This window comes from Pseudophryne corroboree, chromosome 9, assembly GCF_028390025.1.
Source record: "Pseudophryne corroboree isolate aPseCor3 chromosome 9, aPseCor3.hap2, whole genome shotgun sequence".
In the NCBI taxonomy this organism is placed as follows: Eukaryota; Metazoa; Chordata; class Amphibia; order Anura; family Myobatrachidae; genus Pseudophryne; species Pseudophryne corroboree.
In genome coordinates, this window is record NC_086452.1 from 396,403,342 (window position 1) to 396,425,000 (window position 21,659).

Genomic DNA, 21,659 nt, shown 5'->3' on the forward strand with positions numbered 1-21,659 from the left:
GAAACGCAGGTAACGTAATTGCACAGCCCCAAACGCGGCCATGACACACCTGTGTTTCCCGTGAACCCCCCCCCCCCACGGGCACCCTTCACCTGTCAATCATAATGTGGACGCTTCAGGAATGAGCATGCATCATGACAGCACGCGCGGGATGGTCACAAATTGGCTGTATGCGATTTCCAGGCATTTGCGACTTAAGTTGGAGTTTTTTAGGATTGGTTTGGGCTTATTTTTTAGTCATCAGTTGCTTGGATTTCATTTCAGAGTTAGCAACACTGGGCAGTATCTCTGACCTACCAGGGCCCCAGAACTAATTGCCTATGACAGCTAATAATGCCCCATCCTTAGCAATGCTGTGACTAACAAGGGCACGAAGCACACAGTGTAGATGCAGGAGGGTGAGAGGCTGACTCCCAGCAGCACGTGTCCTGCAGCTGCTGCGGTGCCCGGGCGCCGTCGTCTGCCTGAGGGACCAGCAGAGGGCGGTGCAATGAGCGCCTCATCCCGCCGGTGGATGCTGCTGCTGTGCAGGGCGCTAGGCCAGGCCGCGGCCAGCATGGAGAAGGCGGTGGTGCGGGCCATCCCCTCCGAGGCCAAACTGACCATCTCCCTCAGCCTGTCCGGCTCCCACCGGCAGCTGCAGCGAGACCAGAGCGAGCCCCTTGGCAAGGCCCTTGCCCGGATCTCCGCTAGCGCCACCAAGAGCAAGAAGCGGAAGGAGCCCCCCGCGCCGGGGCCGCCCGTGCGCCTCCTCTTCCACGGCCAGCCGGTGCCCGAGGCGGCGCCCAACGCCGAGGCCTGGCAGGACGGCGCCGAGCTCCTGGTGGGGAACCTCGTCTACCGGGTGGAGCGGAACCCGCCGACCTGCCACTCGCTGGGCCTGCCCCGGCACATCATGGCCGGCTTCCCCCTCTGCCCGCGCCTCAGCCTGGAGTTCGCCGACCCGGAGCGCTCCCCCTGCGTGTGGTACAAGCAGGCCCCAGCAGAAGCCGGGGGCTCGCCTGAAAAGCCGACCGAGCAGGAGTGGGTGGAGGCCGGCCACGAGCGGGTCTACGTCCCGGCTGTCGGCGACATCGGCCTGCGGCTGAAGCTGCGCTGCACGCCGGGGGACGGGGAGAGGCTCGGGGAGAGCCGGGAGCTGCAGGTGGAGGGCCCCGTGGAGGCCGGCCCGGGAGCCTGCACCTTCGACCAGCGGCACCTGTACACGCAGCGGCCGGCGGAGGAGCCGGTGACCCGGGCCGTGTCCTACAACCTGCTGGCCGACGTGTACGCGCAGACCGAGCATGCCCGCACCGTGCTCTTCCCGTACTGCGCGCCCTACGCTCTGGAGCTGGAGTACCGCCACTGCCTCATCCGTAAGGAGCTGAGCGGCTACCGCGCCGACCTGCTCTGCCTGCAGGAGGTGGACCGCACCGTCTTCTCCGACAGCCTGGCCCCGGCGCTGGAGGCCTTCGGCCTGGACGGCGTCTTCCGCCTGAAGGACAAGCAGCACGAGGGCCTGGCCACCTTCTACCGCCGCAGCCGCTACCGCCTGTGCAGCCAGCACGACGTCCTGCTGGGGGAGGCCCTGACCGGGGACCCGCTGCACCGGCCGCTGCTGGAGCAGCTCTCCCGGTACCCGGCCGCCAAGGAGAAGGTTCTGCAGAGGTCCTCCGCCCTGCAGGTAACTGCCTTCCCTTCGTAGTGGGGTTATGTGTATGAGCAGGACATGCTGGGATCTATAGTTCCACAACAGACTGGCACGGGGAACCTAGGCAGGACATGCTGGGATCTATAGTTCCACAACAGACTGGCATGGGGAACCTAGGCAGGACATGCTGGGATCATTAGTTCCACAACAGACTGGCACGGGGAACCTAGGGGGGGTTATGTGTATGGGCAGGACATGCTAAGATCTGTAGTTACACCACAGATTAGCACAGGGAACCTAGGGGGTTAAATGTATGGGCAGGGCGTGCTGGGATCTGTAGTTCCACAACAGACTGGCACTGGGAACCTGGGGGGTTATGTGTATGGGCAGGACATGCTGAGATCTGTAGTTCCACAACAGACTGGCACAAGGAAGCTAGGGGGTTTAAATGTATGGGCAGGACATGCTGGGATCTATAGTTCCACAACAGACTGGCACAGGGAACCTGGGTGAATTCACATCTTTACAGGACATTCTGGGATTTATAGTTCCACAACAGACTGGGACAAGGAACCTAGGGGACTCTAAATCCTGACATGCTAGGGTTTCTAGATCCACAACAGGCTAGAGTAAGGAATTTAAGGGGATCTGCATCTTGACAGGACATGCTGGGATTTATAGTTCAATAACTGATTGGGATAGGTATCTTATTGGCCTTCAGATGCTGTGGGATTATAAAATATCACAGGACATGTTGGGATATATAGTCCAACAGCAGGCTGGGACCGGTAAACCTGTGAGACTTTAAATCCTGACAGGACACGTTGCTGGGATTTATAGTTCATCAACAAACTGGCCTAGAAAATCTAGGGCATTATATATAATGACAGGACATGCTGGGATATAAAGTCTTACAGCAGACTGGGACCAGGAACCTATGAGATTCTAAATCCTGGCAGGACATGTTGCTGGGTTTTATAGTTCCACAACAGACTGGAGCAGAAAATCTAGGGCATTATATAGAACTACAGATGTGTCCTCTTACATCTTTGCTCCGTACTCTACAAGCTGCGTTACACATAATGCGTGAGTGCCGTATGACTTTGTAGTTCAGAGCGTTTTTTTGGGTTTTTTTGCGTATTTTTCCATGAAAATGTCTTGGATGCAAAGTAGTGTAATAGGATGCACAAGCAGCTTCTGCTGATTAAAATGATATGCAGCTGCCTATATTCTGTGTGTGACTGATACTGCATATGCATACAAACCGTAATGCATGTGCCCTAAGGCGAGCTGAGGTAGGACAGAAACCTCCCGTGGAGCAGAAAGGCAACGTGGCATTTCGGATGCAGATATAGCCGCAATTACACACAGGACGAGAGTCAAATCTCTGCCCCCTCTCGCGCCCGCCTGCAGTATTGTAATGTTGCTGCGGATGGGCGCGACAAGTCCATTTCAGCTCGCTACCACTGGAGGTATCGAGCTGAATTGCACGTAGAGAGTCTTTTCACGATCACACCAATTACTTTAGTCGGGTTTAGGTGCTTTGCGCGCCTAAACCCGAGTGTAATGGGCACGATAAGCGACGGCATTTGAATATCGCCCCTCGATCTCCCGTCACTTTAGACAGGATATCGAGGGTGCGATAACATTTGAATTCCCCCCACAGAGTATAGGCAGCTGCATATCATTTTAGTCAGCAGTAGCTGCTTGTGCATCGTATTACATTACTTTGAGTCTAAGACGCATTTGTGCGGAAAAATACTCCAAAAAAAGGTGCTCGGCGCTACCGAATCCTGCCACGGCATGGCGCAACTTTAAAGGCCGTTTAGCATGACTGCAGAAAGAATGTAAGAGGACACATCTGTAGTTACCAGTCCAGCAAAGTGATGGAACACATAACAGTAATGTCAGCGCCGGCGGCTGTATGCGCCCCGAATAGAGCAACACTTGAATTGTTCTGTCAGGCGCCATGTAGTGACTGCCGGTGCGCAGCACTCTTACGGGTGTAGTACGGCTGACCGGCGGTCTCCTGACCGCCAGTCAGCTTACCGACGCCGGGATCCCGGCGGGGAGGGGCGAGTGCAGCAAGCCCCCTGCGGGCTCGCCACGCTGCTGGCTCGGTGGCGACCTGCGGTCGCCACGGGTTCTATTCCCACTCTATGGGTGTCGTGGACACCCACGAGTGGAAATAGTCCCTGTTGGTCGGCATGCCGACCATCGGGACAGTGACCCGTCGGGCTGGTGGAGGAGGTCATGTGACTGTCGGTCAGCTGACCGGCGGTCACATGAATACCATCCCACTCTTACAATATAGTAAATAGTAACACTGTCTTTTTTTCAACCTTAGATACTATTTGTCCATCGAGTTCAACCTATTTGTGGTCTCCTATGCAGGAGTATTTTGGTCTAAATTTTGTCTGATGCTGATGTCTGCCGTTGCGTTCTATCCCTCTTTTTATAGTAACTATAGTGCGTGACTACGCACCATAACCCTGGATATCCTTATCCATTAGGAATTTATCTAACCCATTCTTAAAGGTGTTGACTGAGTCCGCCATTACAACTCCCTCAGGCAGGGAATTCCAATCACGTATTGTCCTTACCGTGAAAAAACCTTTACGCCGCATTGTGCGGAATCTCCTCTCCTCTAACCTAAGAGAGTGTCCACGAGTCCTCTGTGCTGATCTTACCAAACACAGGTCCCGCGCAAGCTCTGTGTATTGTCCCCTTATATATTTGTAGATGTTGATCATGTCCCCTCTTAAGGCTAAATTTACTAAGAGGGGAGTTCTATTTAAGATGGGATGTTGCCCATAGCAACCAATCAGATTCCAGGTATTATCTTCTAGAAGGTACTAGATAAATGAGAAGTCGAATCTGATTGGTTGCTATGGGCAACATCCCTTCTTAAATAGAACTCCCATCTTAGTAAATTTACCCCATAGTCTCCTCTTTTCCAATGAAAACATGCCTAGCCTTGCAAGCCTTTCCTCGTATTCCAGCGTCTCCATGCCCTTGATTAGTTTGGTCGCCCGCCTCTAAACCTTTCCTTAGCTCCATGATATCCTTTTTGTAGTATGGTGCCCAAAATTGCACACAGTATTCAAGATGTGGCCTCACTAGTGATTTATATAATGGGAGTATAACACTCTCGTCCCTTGCCTCAATTCCCCGTTTTTTGCATGCTAATATCTTATCAGCCTTCTTTGCTGCCATCCTACTTTGGGTACTGCTGCTTAGTTTGCTATCTATGAGGACACCTAAGTCCTTTTCCAGTACATAATCCCCTAATATTACCCCATTTAGTGTGTAGGTGTTATTTTTGTTCTTGCTACCACAGTGTATTACCTTACACTTGTCTGTATTGAAGCGCATTCTCCATTTGGCTGCCCATGCTTCTAGTTTAACTAAGTCATTCTGAAGAGACTCAGCATCCCCCTCTGTATTTATAACCTTACGCAATTTGGTATCGTCTGCAAAAATTGCCACCATGCTCTCTAGACCTTCTGTTAGGTCGTTAATGAAAATGTTGAACAATAGTGGTCCTAGTACAGACCCTTGTGGCACACCACTTAACACTTTAGTCCAATTTGAAAATGATCCATTAACCACAACGTGCTGCTCCCTATTATCTAACCAATTTTTGACCCAAGTGCATATTGTGCTCCCTAGCCCCATTTCTTGTAGCTTATAGATGTCGCATGTGTGGTACTGTGTCGAAAGCTTTGGCAAAGTCTAAAAAGATTACATCCACCTCCTTACTCTGATCAAGGTTCGCACTTACTGTTTCATAAATGCCAAGTAAGTTGGTTTGACATGATCTGTCCTTCACAAATCCATGTTGATTCCTTTTAATGACCTTATTGGCTTCAAGGAACTTCTGAATACTATCCCTTAGAATACCTTCCAATACTTTCCCCACTATAGATGTAAGACTAACTGGTCTATAATTACCCGGTTCAGCTTTACTTTCCTTTTTGAATATTGGCACTACTTCCGCTATACGCCAGTCTTTGGGAACCATACCTGATATAACTGAATCTTTAACAATCAAAAATCCCCCAATAGAGTTGAGAAGCAGCATTAGCCTTTTATTATATAGGATGACAGGACATTGCTGGTATCTATAGGATCTCCAACAGACTAGGACAAGGAACCTAGGGAATTCCAAATCCTGACAGGACATGCTAGGGTTTATAGATCCACAACAGGTTGGCACAGGTATCCTGATGGCCTTCAGCTGCTATGGGATTGTAAAATACTACTGGACATGCTGGGATATATAGGGGTCTATTTACTAAGCCTTGGATGGGCATAAAGTGGGCGGAGATAAAGTACCAGACAATCAGCTCATCACTGTCATTTCTCTGACGTCCTAAGTGGATGCTGGGGACTCCGTCAGGACCATGGGGTTTAGCGGCTCCGCAGGAGACAGGGCACAAAAGTAAAAGCTTTAGGATCAGGTGGTGTGCACTGGCTCCTCCCCCTATGACCCTCCTCCAAGCCTCAGTTAGATTTTTGTGCCCGGCCGAGAAGGGTGCAATCTAGGTGGCTCTCCTAAAGAGCTGCTTAGAGTAAAAGTTTGTTAGGTTTTTTATTTTCAGTGAGTCCTGCTGGCAACAGGCTCACTGCTACGAGGGACTTAGGGGAGAGAAGTGAACTCACCTGCGTGCAGGATGGATTGGCTTCTTAGGCTACTGGACACCATTAGCTCCAGAGGGAGTCGGAACACAGGTCTCACCCTGGGGTTCGTCCCGGAGCCGCGCCGCCGACCCCCCTTGCAGATGCCGAAAAGTGAAGGTCCAGAAACGGCGGCAGAAGACTCTTCAGTCTTCATAAGGTAGCGCACAGCACTGCAGCTGTGCGCCATTGTTGTCAGCACACTTCATAGCAGCGGTCACTGAGGGTGCAGGGCGCTGGGGGGGGGCGCCCTGGGCAGCAATGATAGTACCTTATTCTGGCTAAAAATACATCACATATAGCCCCTGGGGGCTATATGGATGTATTTAACCCCTGCCAGGTCTCAGAAAAACGGGAGAAGAAGCCCGCCGAAAAGGGGGCGGGGCCTATTCTCCTCAGCACACAGCGCCATTTTCCCTCACAGAAATGCTGGTGGGAAGGCTCCCAGGCTCTCCCCTGCACTGCACTACAGAAACAGGGTTAAAACAGAGAGGGGGGGCACTTATTTGGCGATATGTATATATATATTAAAATGCTATAAGGGAAAAACACTTATATAAAGGTTGTCCCTGTATAATTATAGCGTTTTTGGTGTGTGCTTGCAAACTCTCCCTCTGTCTCCCCAAAGGGCTAGTGGGGTCCTGTCCTCTATCAGAGCATTCCCTGTGTGTGTGCTGTGTGTCGGTACGTGTGTGTCGACATGTATGAGGACGATGTTGGTGAGGAGGCGGAGCAATTGCCTGAAATGGTGATGTCACTCTCTAGGGAGTCGACACCGGAATGGATGGCTTATTTAAGGAATTACGTGATAATGTCAACACGCTGCAAGGTCGGTTGACGACATAAGACGGCCGGCAAACAAATTAGTACCTGTCCATGCGTCTCAAACACCGTCAGGGGCTGTAAAACGCTCATTTACCTCAGTCGGTCGACACAGACACAGACACGGACACTGACTCCAGTGTCGACGGTGAAGAAACAAACGTATTTTCCTTTAGGGCCACACGTTACATGTTAAGGGCAATGAAGGAGGTGTTACATATTTCTGATACTACAAGTACCACAAGAAGGGTATTATGTGGGGTGTGAAAAAACTACCTGTAGTTTTTCCTAAATCAGATAAATTAAATGAAGTGTGTGATGATGCGTGGGTTTCCCCCGATAGAAAATTATTGGCGGTATACCCTTTCCCGCCAGAAGTTAGGGCGCGTTGGGAAACACCCTTTAGGGTGGATAAGGCGCTCACACGCTTATCAAAACAAGTGGCGGTACCGTCCCCAGATAGGGCCGCCCTCAAGGAGCCAGCTGAGAGGCTGGAAAATATCCTAAAAAGGTATATACACACATACTGGTGTTATACTGCGACCAGCGATCGCCTCAGCCTGGATGTGCAGCGCTGGGGTGGCTTGGTCGGATTCCCTGACTGAAAATATTGATACCCTTGACAGGGACAGTATTTTATTGACTATAGAGCATTTAAAGGATGCATTTCTATATATGCGAGATGCACAGAGGGATATTTGCACTCTGGCATCAAGAGTAAGTGCGATGTCCATATCTGCCAGAAGATATTTATGGACACGACAGTGGTCAGGTGATGCAGATTCCAAACGGCACATGGAAGTATTGCCGTATAAAGGGGAGGAGTTATTTGGGGTCGGTCCATCAGACCTGGTGGCCTCGGCAACAGCTGGAAAATCCACCTTTTTTACCCCAAATCACATCTCAGCAGAAAAAGACACCGTCTTTTCAGCCTCAGTCCTTTCGTCCCCATAAGGGCAAGCGGGCAAAAGGACAGTCATATCTGCCCAGGGATAGAGGAAAGGGAAGAAGACTGCAGCAGGCAGCCCATTCCCAGGAACAGAAGCCCTCCACAGCTTCTGCCAAGTCCTCAGCATGACGCTGGGGCCGTACAAGCGGACTCAAGTGCGGTGGGGGGTCGTCTCAAGAGTTTCAGCGCGTAGTGGGCTCACTCGCAAGTGGACCCCTGGATCCTACAAGTAGTATCCCAGGGGTACAGACTGGAGATTCGAGACGTCTCCCCCTCGCAGGCTCCTGATGTCTGCTTTACCAACGTCTTCCTCCGACAGGGAGGCAGTATTGGAAACAATTCACAAGCTGTATTCCCAGCAGGTGATAATCAAAGTACCCCTCCTACAACATGGAAAGGGGTATTATTCCACACTATATTGTGGTACTGAAGCCAGACGGCTCGGTGAGACCTATTCTAAATGGGAAATCTTTGAACACTTACATACAAAGGTTCAAATCAAGATGGAGTCACTCAGAGCAGTGATAGCGAACCAGAAAGAAGGGGACTATATGGTGTCCCTGGATATCAAGGATGCTTACCTCCATGTCCCAAATTGCCCTTCTCACCAAGGGTACCTCAGGTTCGTGGTACGGAACTGTCACTATCAGTTTCAGACGCTGCCGTTTGGATTGTCCACGGCACCCCGGGTCTTTACCAAAGTAATGGCCGAAATGATGATTCTTCTTCAAAGAAAAGGCGTCTTAATTATCCCTTACTTGGACGATCTCCTGATAAGGGCAAGGTCCAGAGAACAGTTGGAAGTCGGAGTAGCACTATCTCAAGTAGTTCTACGACAGCACGGGTGGATTCTAAATATCCAAAATCGCAGCCGTTTCCGACGACACGTCTGCTGTTCCTAGGGATGGTTCTGGACACAGTCCAGAAAAAGGTGTTTCTCCCGGAGGAGAAAGCCAGGGAGTTATCCGAGCTAGTCAGGAACCTCCTAAAACCAGGAAAAGTGTCAGTGCATCATTGCACAAGAGTCCTGGGAAAAATGGGGCTTATTACGAAGCGATTCCATTCGGCAGATTCCACGCAAGAACTTTTCAGTGGGATCTGCTGGACAAATGGTCCGGATCGCATTTTCAGATGCATCAGCGGATAAGGGTGTCTCTCCTGTGGTGGTTACAGAGTGCTCATCTTCTAGAGGGCCGCAGATTCGGCATTCAGGATTGGATGCTGGTGACCACGGAGGCCAGCCTGAGAGGCTGGGGAGCAGTCACACAGGGAAAAAATTTCCAGGGAGTGTGATCAAGTCTGGAGATTTTTCTCCACATAAATATACTGGAGCTAAGGGCAATTTACAATGCTCTAAGCTTAGCAAGACCTCTGCTTCAAGGTCAGCCGGTATTGATCCAGTGGGACAACATCACGGCAGTCGCCCACGTAAACAGACAGGGCGGCACAAGAAGCAGGAGGGCAATGGCAGAAACTGCAAGGATTTTTCGCTGGGCGGAAAATCATGTGATAGCACTGTCAGCAGTGTTCATTCCGGGAGTGGACAACTGGGAAGCAGACTTCCTCAGCAGGCACAACCTCCACCCGGGAGAGTGGGGACTTCATCGGGAAGTCTTCCACATGATTGTGAACCGTTGGAAAAGACCAAAGGTGGACATGATGGCGTCCCGCCTGAACAAAAAACTGGACAAGTATTGCGCCAGGTCAAAAGACCCTCAGGCAATAGCTGTGGACGTTCTGGTAACACCGTGGGTGTACCAGTCGGTGTATGTCTTCCCTCCTCTGCTTCTCATACCCAAGGTATTGAGAATTATAAGACGTAGAGGAGTAAGAACTATACTCGTGGCTCCGGATTGGCCAAGAAGGACTTGGTACCCGGAACTTCAAGAGATGCTCACAGAGGACTCATGGCCTCTGCCGCTAAGAAGGGACTTGCTTCAGCAAGTACCATGTCTGTTCCAAGACTTACCGCGGCTGCGTTTGACGGCATGGCGGTTGAACGCCGGATCCTAAGGGAAAAAGGCATTCCGGAAGAGGTCATTCCTACCCTGGTCAAAGCCAGGAAGGAGGTGACCGCACAACATTATCACCACATGTGGCGAAAATATGTTGCGTGGTGTGAGGCCAGGAAGGCCCCATGAAGAAATTTCAACTCGGTCGTTTCCTGCATTTCCTGCAAACAGGAGTGTCTATGGGCCTCAAATTGGGGTCCATTAAGGTTCAAATTTCGGCCCTGTCGATTTTCTTCCAGAAAGAATTGGCTTCAGTTCCTGAAGTCCAGAAGTTTGTCAAGGGAGTACTGCATATACAACCCCCTTTTGGGCCTCCAGTGGCACTGTGGGATCTCAACGTAGTTCTGGGATTCCTAAAATCACATTGGTTTAAACCGCTCAAATCTGTGGATTTGAAATATTTCACAGGGAAAGTGACCATGCTGTTGGCCCTGGCCTCGGCCAGGCGAGTGTCAGAATTGGCGGCGTTTGTCTCAAAAAAGCCCATATCTGATTGTCCATTCGGACAGGGCAGAGCTGCGGACTCATCCCCAGTTTCTCCCTAAGGTGGTGTCAGTGTTTCACCCGAACCAGCTTATTGTGGTACCTGCGGCTACTAGGGACTTGGAGGACTCCAAGTTGCTAGATGTTGTCAGGGCCCTGAAAATATAGTTTCCAGGACGGCTGGAGTCAGGAAAACTGACTTGCTGTTATCCTGTATGCACCCAACAAACTGGGTGCTCTTGCTTCTAAGCAGACGATTGCTAGTTGGATGTGTAGTACAATTCAGCTTGCACATTCTGTGGCAGGCCTGCCACAGCCAAAATATGTAAATGCCCATTCCACAAGGAAAGTGGGCTCATCTTGGGCGGCTGCCCGAGGGGTCTCGGCTTTACAACTTTGCCGAGCTGCTACTTGGTCAGGGGCACACCCTGACTGAGGAGGACCTGGAGTTCTCTCATTCGGTGCTGCAGAGTCATCCGCACTCTCCCGCCCGTTTGGGAGCTTTGGTATAATCCCCATGGTCCTGACGGAGTCCCCAGCATCCACTTAGGACGTCAGAGAAAATAAGAATTTACTTACCGATAATTCTATTTCTCGTAGTCCGTAGTGGATGCTGGGCGCCCATCCCAAGTGCGGATTGTCTGCAATATGCAGTACATAGTTATTGTTACAAAAATCGGGTTATTATTGTTGTGAGCCATCTTTTCAGATGCTCCGCTGTTATCATGCTGTTAACTGGGTTCAGATCACAGGTTGTACAGTGTGATTGGTGTGGCTGGTATGAGTCTTACCCGGGATTCAAAATCCTTCCTTATTGTGTACGCTCGTCCGGGCACAGTATCCTAACTGAGGCTTGGAGGAGGGTCATAGGGGGAGGAGCCAGTGCACACCACCTGATCCTAAAGCTTTTACTTTTGTGCCCTGTCTCCTGCGGAGCCGCTAAACCCCATGGTCCTGACGGAGTCCCCAGCATCCACTACGGACTACGAGAAATAGAATTATCGGTAAGTAAATTCTTATTTTTTCAAACCCAGTCGGTGATATGACAGTTAGGAGCTGATTGGCTGGTACTTTATCTCCATCCAAGGCTTAGTACGTAGGGGCATTAGTCCCTCAGCAGGATGGGACAAGGAATCTGATGAGATTCTAAATCCTGATAGGACATGTTGCTGGAATCCGGGGCATTATATATAATGACAGAACATGCTAGGATTTATAGTTCCACAACAGACTGGGACAGAGAACCTAAGGGATTCCAGATGTAGTGGAATTGTAAATATTTATAGGTTTTTTGGGAATTCTAGTTCCACAACAGGCTGAACCAGGGAACCTGTGGGACTTCACCTGCAGTGGCATATATAATCCTAGACTGTACATGCTGGGATTTATAGTTCAAAAACTGAGTGAGGAGCAGTCAGTCATGCTTGTTCTCCGATGTAAGTGCCTGCTCCATGCTTTACAATATAATGTCGTTTTTGAAATATCAGATGTGCGCCATCGTGGTCACTCCTATAGTCTGCTACTGTTGTTGCCATAAAATTATCTCAGAGAATGATCGCACTTTGTAAAATGGGTGCAGTTGGCACATCTGCCGCATTTGCATACTGTAATGTCAATATTACCCTAAGCCTGATGATCCCTTCCTTAAGGCACATAAAGCTGGCGACACTCTGCAATTAAGGTTATGTACCAACCACGTGCCCATCACTGTATTGTCAAACTTTTAGAACATTAACCTACTAGTTAAATTGGAAGCCAGGCCTGTATTAGCAGCACATAGGGGTGATTTGTAGGTGAGGGCTGGAAATGCAAACTTTTTTTTTTTTGTGCATGCATATTGCAAACACAAACCTGCACAGCTTTATATTCAAAGTGTATTTATACAGAAAAATGGGGGGGGGGGGGGGGGATCCAAACTGTACTCCCTGTAGCCATATTAGCCTTCCCGTTGCATGGCGAGCGATGTCATGTTACGGAGAAAACTCATGTCGATCTTTTTCCATGTTGATCTAGAGCACAGGTTCTCAAACTCGGTCCTCAGGACCCCACACAGTGCATGTTTTGCAGGTCTCCTCACAGAATCGCAAGTGAAATAATTAGCTCCACCTGTGGACCTTTTAAAATGTGTCTGTGAGTAATTAATACACCTGTGCACTTGCTGGGTTACCTGCAAAACATGCACTGTGTGGGGTCCTGTGGACCGAGTTTGAGAACCCCTGATCTAGACCATAGGTTCTCAAACTCGGTCCTCAGGGTCCATGTTTTGCAGGTCTCCTCACAGAATCACAAGTGAAATAATTAGCTCCACTTGTGGACCTTTTACAATGTGTCAGTAAATAATTACTACACCTGTGCACCTGCTGGGTTACCTGCAAAACATGCACTGTGTGGGGTAATGAGGACAGAGTTTGAGAACCTGTGATTTAGACACTGTTGACCTTTTTCATGTCGACCCAATGATCCATGCAAGCATAAGTATTGTGCTGTAGTCGTTATTTACTAACAATCTGCAGGTACCATTTAACTACATATGTTGTCCTAACTAGAATAAATGTGAATTTAAAATCAGAATTTATAAATCTTGTAATTAGAATTGTTTACTTTTTTATTCTTAGGTATCTGTTCTTCAGTCAACAACTGATCCATCTAGAAAAATATGTGTTGCAAATACCCATCTTTACTTCCACCCAAAAGGTAAGTTACTCTCATACCCCTTTGCCACCAAAATCCTGAGTCTGACCCGTGATTTGGAACACTGGGGCTGATGTATTAGCCTGGAGAAGGCATAAGGAAGTGATAAAGCAGTGATAAGTGCAAGGTGATAAACGCACCAGCCAGTCAGCTCCTAACAGTTAATTTACATGTTGGAGTTGATTGGCTGGTGCGTTTATCACCTTGCACATATCACTGGTTTATCACTTCCTTATGCCTTCTCCAGGTTAATACATTTTCCCCACTGTTCTAAACAGGGTCAGAAACGGGATTTACCCCGTTTCAACTGCAACGCTGACCTGGGATATACTCGGGTAGACGCTGTTCACACTGCACCCTGGTGCAGTGGCAGCGCTTGGAGATGACGTCATTTCCAAGTGCCACAAAGCTCCCGGGATGGCAAGCGGGGCGTGTTAGGGAGGATGCTGCCAGACTGGAGACAATCAGGGAGACATTATAGACTCCCCGGCATGGTAAGCAAGGATTGAGTAAAACTGGAACAGTCTGGACCATACTACTATATTACAATATGTAGAAGCTATACAAGTAGGTAATAAAATGTATTTACATTACACCAGCATACTCCCCAGGGCTCTAACATTTGGGATGAAGCATGGAATAAAGTAATCCTGGCTGTTAACAAACCTATAAAGAGGTAGGAGGGCCCTGCTTGTACGCTTATAGTGTACAGGAAAATAGGAGGTTGATGTATGAGGCTAAGTATCAGATATTGCATATTAGTCCATGCAGATTGCAGTGGCTGCAAATAAAATGTGTCACTACGTTTTGCCCATGGCTTTGTAGGTCTGGTTAAGTAAAGACCATTAATTGCAATAGTCAGTATGAGATTTAGGATTTATTATTGTCCTCATAGCAGTAGAGATATCCGGTAGGCTGCTGCTGGAAAGATGAATTGCTCAGTTTTAAAAAGATTGGTGGTGGGGGGGCATCAGAGATGAGATTGCAGAAAATGGTAGAACTGCCCACCGAGTGTCTAGAGCCGATCCTTGTGGTACTCCAACTGATATAGGAAGCGGAGAGGAGAATCCACAGAAACGTATACTGAAGGATAAGGTGGGAAGAGAAACAGGTTGGGACTGATTCTGAGGTGGGCGGCGCTCTGTGCACGGATGCATAATGCGAGTTTTTGCATGCAGCGCACGCGCGGATATGAATTTACTCATGAATGCATATGTCCATCCTGTTCTGAAGTGGCTGGACCTGTCTTTCTGTGAAATGAGGGGTTTTGGGGGTGGGAACAGTCTTATGGGAGTAGCAGGTCAAGTATAATCAATGCGTGATACATTCCCATATTAGCAAAAGGTAGTAAATCTGCTTCCGTTGCTGCCGGCAACTACAGACACGTTTGTGCATAACTCCGAATCAGTCCCAGGGCTATATTTACAAATCGTCAGCTTCTAAAATACGCCACTTCTTGGTGGTTTTCAGATGAATATTTAAAGAGGCACTGACATTAAGTGTAAAGCCCGTTGTGCTTTACATGCTATTGCCACTTTAAATGTTCAGCTGAAAAGCATTGCTCTTACGCAATAACTTTTTTTGTATTTTTTTTTAATCTTAATTGTGATCTTTTCTTTTCCAGGGGGCAACATCCGATTAATTCAAATAGCCGTGGCTCTAACTCACATCAGACACGTGGCTTATGAACTTTACCCAGGCATTCCCATCATATTTGGTGGCGATTTTAATAGCACGCCCTCCACGGGTATGTACAGTTTTGTAAGAGATGGGACCATCCCCGAGGACCATGAAGACTGGATGTCTAATGGAGAGGAGGAGCGCTGCAATATGTCTCTCAGCCACCCTCTTAAATTAAAGAGTGCTTGCGGGGAGCCTGCTTACACCAACTATGTAGGGGGGTTCCACGGCTGTCTAGATTATATATTTATTGACTCTGAAAATTTAGAAGTGGAACAGATCATTCCTATGCCAGGTCATGAAGAAGTCACAAGTCACCAGGCCCTACCTAGTGTTTCCCACCCTTCTGACCATATAGCACTAGTCTGTGACTTAAAGTGGAAGTAGGAAGACTTGATGTGTATAAATGAAATGTAAAGTTTATGCTGCAGGTACTAACTTTCTTTACCATAAAATGTTCAGCATTGCTCGTCTTCCTTCTGTATAACTGCATATTTTGGATATCCAGGATTACACAGATTTGTGTAAAAATCAAATCTGACAGATGAGGTTCAGATGTTGCATAACTTGCTAATGTGTAAACTATCACTGACATGCAGTTGGTGGCTGACAGATACTTGAGTTGTATGTAACACAAGTACTGTATCATGGATATCCTCTTTGCACAGTGCTGTATCTAAAATGTGTGCATGATGTGCCTTGCACGTAGGGTGGTCTTCAGTATGCCGGCTGTCGGGATCCCGGCGCACAGTATACCGGCGCCGGAATCCCGACAGCCGGCATACCGACACTTATTCTCCCTCGTGGGGGTCCACGACCCCCCTGGAGGGAGAATAAAATAGCGGGGCGCGCCACCGTGCCCGCAGCATGGCGAGCCCGCAAGGGGCTCATTTGCGCTCGCCACACTGTCGGTAAGCCGGCGGTCGGGCTCCCGGCGTCGGTATGCTGGTCGCCGGGAGCCCGACCGCCGGCTTACCATACTACACCCTTGCACGTAGACCCCCCGAGTCAGGGAGGGCCCACACAGCATACCATGCACCCATAGTAGCTACTTACCTTGCTGCGTGTGCCGTGCTTACAGTGATTTAATTGGAAACGTGGTGCAACTTCCATACTTTTAACTGAAGAAATCACTGAAACATTTTGCCGGTGCAATCTTTACATTTTAGGAACTGTGGGGGTAATTCCAAGTTGATCGCAACAGGAAATTTTTTAGCAGTTGGGCAAAACCATGTGCACTGCAGGGGGGGTAGATATGACATTTGCAGAGAGTTAGATTTGGGTGGGTTATTTTGTTTCTGTGCAGGGTAAATACTGGCTGCTTTATTTTTACACTGCAATTTAGATTGCAGATTGAATACTCCACACCCAAATCTAACTCTCTCTGCACATGTTATATCTGCCCCCCCTGCAGTGCACATGGTTTTGCCCAACTGCTAACAAAGTTCCTGCTGCAATCAACTCAGAATTACCCCCTATGGTGCATGTGTAGATCACTCCAGTACAGCACCAGTCTTCTGTGTACACATACTGGGCAGCACTTATTGTATTGAGTCTCACTCTCCTGTTGCTTGGACGTGTCTTCAGATTCATGTGTTAAGGCAATATAACAGCTAATTGTTAATATTCTGCCCTTTGGAGAATAGAGGATTAAGTGATGAGCATGTGTTATAGAAAAGATGGTCATTTAACTTCTCTCTGCATTCTAGGCTACCTTAGTTTAATGGAATGATGTTGTTCCAAAATGGCATTTTGGAACGACATATCACTCAGTGTGTACCAAATATGCTGCACATCAAACCTAGCGTCCATCACTTGTGTCCTTGCTTATGCTAGAATAGGATGGAACATGGTGTTCCGTTCATTAACGTAGTGCCAGTGTGTACTGGCAATCCCCGATGAAGTGCATTCGTTCCGATGTCGGAATGAATGCCCGTCCCTTCAGTGTGTACCCAGCTTTAATCCTAAGTGACTAGATCAAGTGTCAGGGAGAATTCTCACTATATAGAAACATACCCTCCAACATTTTACACATAAAAATCGGTACAAATTAGGAAAGGAGTGTGGCCCTGCCCCTTTTCCTATACTTTCAATGGAAGTTTGCAGAGCCAAAAATCAGTACAGACCATAAAAAATAAAAAGGTACAGCTGGAGGGTATGTAGAAATCTCTGATTGCTCTCTTACACATTCAGTTTACATTTGCATTGTCTTCATTAAGCAGTAGATTTGAGGCTATGGATGAATACAGGACAGAGCATTAGTCTACAGCTCTCATTTCTTAGCACCTGCTCAGGGCAAACAGTTTGGGGTAAACCACAAGCTCAGCTGTGACGATTCTGTACATGTTGTTACAATGGGCATTGCTGGAAATTCATGTACCCAATACCTATAAAGCATACACTGTTCTATTTAGAGCTGAAAAGAGACAACAAAATACAGTATTTTAACTCTGCATCTCAGGTACGGAGAGCAGAGCTGTTTGTGCATGTTTTACTCTCAAAGTGGAAAACAGATTGCATGGAATATTGTTAGAATAAAGAAAGCAGTGGCCTATCCACTATGGATGCAGTGTATGTAGGCCCATGAGTAAAGGTGACTTGACGTATGGACCCAGCCTGCACCCAATAAGCTGTTCTGCCACTGCCAGGTTTTTATTTATTTTTTTCCTTTAAACCGATCCTCATGGAACGCTAGCAATGCATGGTCTCCAGCTGTAGCTGGAGCACAGATGTGTTGACTAGCACCGTAAATCTACAGGTGGTACAAATTATTCCTGATGATACCTTGAAAACATGCATACACACTGTGAGAGATATTGACTATGCGCTTTCCCTTGAACTACCCCAGAGTCCAGAAGCACACATATTGTAATAAACACACGGTGCGATTTTGACTATGGCATACTAGATTGACTTGTCTGCAGAGTCTGTTTCTTTTTTATCCACTAGGGATCACTGGAGTACTCTTGGGATATGGACGGCTTCCGCAGGAACAGGGCACTCAATATTTAAATTTAGAACTCTCCTCCCCTCCATATCCCAGAGTACCTCAGTGTTTTTTCTGTGCTCACTGCACTAACAGGGTTGTGTGGAGCTCCACACAATTACTTTGAATTTATTTTTCATTTTTATTTTTGATCTTCATTTTTTATACTCCGCACATCCCTTCCCAGTTTATAAAAAAACGTGGGTCCGGGATAGTGCCGCTGCGCAGAGGCAGCGCATGGCGGGTCGGTCCTCACATAGAGCACCCTCACAGCCACACGCAGCTCACTCACTGACTGCAGCAAGAGCTGGACGGAGCTTACAGAAAGAAGCCCCGTCGCAGCCCTCCCTACAGGAGACCAGGTATGCTGGGGGGGGACAGCACGCTGCCGCCCCGCTGTGTGGGGTCCGTGTTTAGTCACCGCCGCCCGCACCCGCAGCTAATTACAGCCGCCCGCCCAGCCGCTCCGTCCGCGCTGTACGAGGCTCGGCGCCCGCCACAGCCGCATCCACTAGCGCCCGCCATGAGCCGCTCAGACCCGCTGGCCGCACTTCTGCAGCACGGTCACTGAGAACGCTCCCCGGCTCCCTGCACTCCATCTCCGGCTTACAGGACCTGCTTCCCGGCGCAGTGGTACACACAAGGAGGGGGGAGAAGTCTCCTCACAGGCAGCGCTGCTGCAAGGGGGGAGAAAGTGAGCAATATAGTTACATAGGCTGCATGGGTTTGTAACAGTGATTACATAGGCTGTTATGCCTATGTTAACGGTTAGTTTTGCTACAAGTGGTTACAGGTTATACAGACGTATGTTATAACCTGCACTGTGATTCTAACTGTAAGCAGGGCATGGGGGCCATTTTAACCATGCTTCCTGTGTCTTCCTGTTTGTGATTCCAGAACGTTCCTGCCCTACATCTCTACTCCACCGGATGGCGCAGGGGTGTTAGTGGGAATTTCGTATCAGGTTTCATATAGTACTGGCCACGTGCACTGCACTGCAGCCATATATATATATATATATATATATATATATATATATTATACACTCCTTAGTACAATTTGACTGAGTCATGCAAGTGTCTGTCTTTTGTATATTGTATTGTCTGTCTGCATAATGAGTAAGGCACCAGCAAAAACAAAAAAGAAGTTTCACTGCAATGTCTGTAAGAGTGTGTTGCCGGATGGATCTACCACATGTACAGTATGTTTTGTGGATTCAGCTACGAATACAATTTCCGCTCCGGTTTCAAAGCCGGTTTCATTGCCGGAACCTCCATGGGCTATGCTAACACAGGTCATGGCTGGATTGCAATCAGAATTGGCCGCCGCTCGACAAGAGCGGGAAGTGGCAAGATCTGAGTCTCGTGTGAGACCGCCAGAACTACCGGAGGGGTCTCAGTCTTGCCAAATGTCCAAGTCCATTTTGGGTCGAAAGGATAAATTTCATTTGTCTTATGATTTACCAGTTTCTGCTATGTTGCATTCTGACGATTCTATGCCAGCCCTCACTGCGCAAGATGAGGGTGAGGAGGGCGAAGTAGACCAGCAGTCAGATAGTGAAGATCTTGACAGCCCAGGCATTGATAATCTCATCAGAGCGGTGCGTCAGTCTCTGAAGTTTAGAGAAACTGAGGAGCCTCTGACAAATGATGAGGTCGTCTTTACTAAACGAAAGATCTCCAATGTGTTTTCCTGTTTCGGAATCTCTTAATAAGATGTTAGTAGAAACACAAAAGAATCCAGATAAACGGTTTTCTATACCTCGCAGATTTAAGTCTAGTTACCCGTTTCCAGAATCTGTGACATGTACATGGGAGAATCTGACAATGGTGGATTCGTCTGTGTCAAAACTTACAAAGAAATTAACCATGCCAGTACCAACGGCTACTACGCTTAAAGACCCTTCAGACCGTAAAATAGAAGCTATGCTAAAGTCCATGTATATAGCAGCAGGAGTGTTGCTTAGACCTGGGTTGGTTGGCATTTGGGTCACTAATGCGCTAATTGTATGGATAACAGAACTCAAGTCTGCCCTACATGACGATCACCTTATACTTCTTGCTGATCAAATCTGTGAAGCTGCTGAGTTTCTATGTACAGCTTCTACTGACGTCTGTCAACTCACTTCTCGCATTTCATCGTCGCTAGTTACAGTACGACAAACACTCTGGCTGCGTTCTTGGCAAGCAGAGGTCAAAAGAGGTATAGAGGCGTTACCTTACGGTGGCGAGAAGTTGCTTGGTCCTGAATTGGACAAATGGATTTCTGAGGCCACGGGAGGAAAATCTTTTCCTACCATTGCCTCCAACGGTACCTAGACGGAAATACTCTGGCCCGGCGTTCAAATACTTTAGACTTCAGCCCTTTCAAGGCCGTGGTAGAGGAACAGCCACGCCTGGTTGACGAGGTCGAGGACGTGGTTTCCAACAAACCAACACCAGTCGTCAGGACGCTAAGGTCACCGACAAGCCAGTGGCATGACGGGCTCCCAGCCCATCTCGGATCTCCAATTGTGGGAGCACGCCTTCAGACGTTCCATTTGGCATGGTTCCAGACATCCACAGATGGGTGGATCCGCAATTTAGTGTTAAGAGGTTACAAAATAGAGTTCGACTGTCTCCCGCCACTGCAGTTTTTCAAGACAGGACTGCCTCTGTCGGACGACAAGAGGGCGGTTCTGCACATTGCCATTCAGTCCCTGCTGGATTCAGCAGTTTTGATTCTGGTCCCTGTACAACAACAAGGTCAGGGTTATTATTCCAGTCTGTTTGTGGTACCAAAGCCGGATGGCTCCGTCAGGCCAATATTGAACCTAAAGGGTCTCAATCAGTATGTCACTTACTACAGATTCAAGATGGAATCTCTGCGGTCAGTAATTGCAGGTTTAGAGCCACAGGAATTCATGATTGCGCTGGATCTCAAGGATGCGTACTTACACATTCCGATTTGGCCACCTCATCAGAGGTTCTTGCGGTTTGCGATACGCCAGAACCATTACCAGTTTCAGGCTCTACCGTTTGGCCTCTCGTCAGCGCCTCGGGTATTCACCAAAGTGATGTCTGTGATGATAGCTCATCTCAGATCCCTGGGAGTGATAATAGTTCTGTACTTGGACGATCTGCTCATCAAAGCTCCGTCTCAACAGATGCTCCTCCAACGTGCGTTGCTCACGTACAATGTACTAGTTCAGCACGGTTGGATTGTCAACTTCAAGAAATCGCATCTAATTCCGTCTCAACGACTTCAATTCCTAGGTATGATTCTCGATACGGTAAATCAAAGAATTTACTTACCAGAACAGAAAGTACAGATTATTCGTCATCTGGTACAATTAGTGTTCAAGCCACGCACAGTCTCAGTACATTTGGGCATTCGCCTCTTGGGCACAATGGTGGCGGCTTTCGAAGCGCTTCAGTTCGGAAGATTTCACTCATGTCCTTTTCAACTGGATGTGCTCGCACAGTGGTCGGGCTCGCATCTGCAGATTCATCACAGGGTGAGGTTGCCGCCACGGGCCAGGGTATCTACTTTGGTGGCTCAACGTACACAATCTAACCGCAGGGAAACGGTTCGGCGCCTGGAATTGGATAATTCTAACGACGGACGCCAGTCTCAGAGGTTGGGGAGCTGTAGTTCAAAATTGTCAGCTCCAGGGTCTCTGGGCGGATCACGAAACATTGCTGTCTATAAATGTCCTGGAACTCCGGTCAATTTACAATGCGCTAC

General features: G+C 48.4%; 1 protein-coding gene across 1 annotated transcript; it reads left to right on the top strand.

Moving 5' to 3' along the window:
• The first annotated feature begins 188 nt into the window (after positions 1–188).
• PDE12 (phosphodiesterase 12) lies at positions 189–15,413 on the top strand. The gene is made up of 3 exons (XM_063940859.1): positions 189–1,663; positions 13,192–13,270; positions 14,892–15,413. The coding sequence occupies exons 1-3, from the start codon at positions 389–391 to the stop codon at positions 15,332–15,334; spliced, it is 1,797 nt and encodes a 598-aa protein (XP_063796929.1). The 5' UTR covers positions 189–388; the 3' UTR covers positions 15,335–15,413.
• Positions 15,414–21,659: the final 6,246 nt, after the last annotated feature.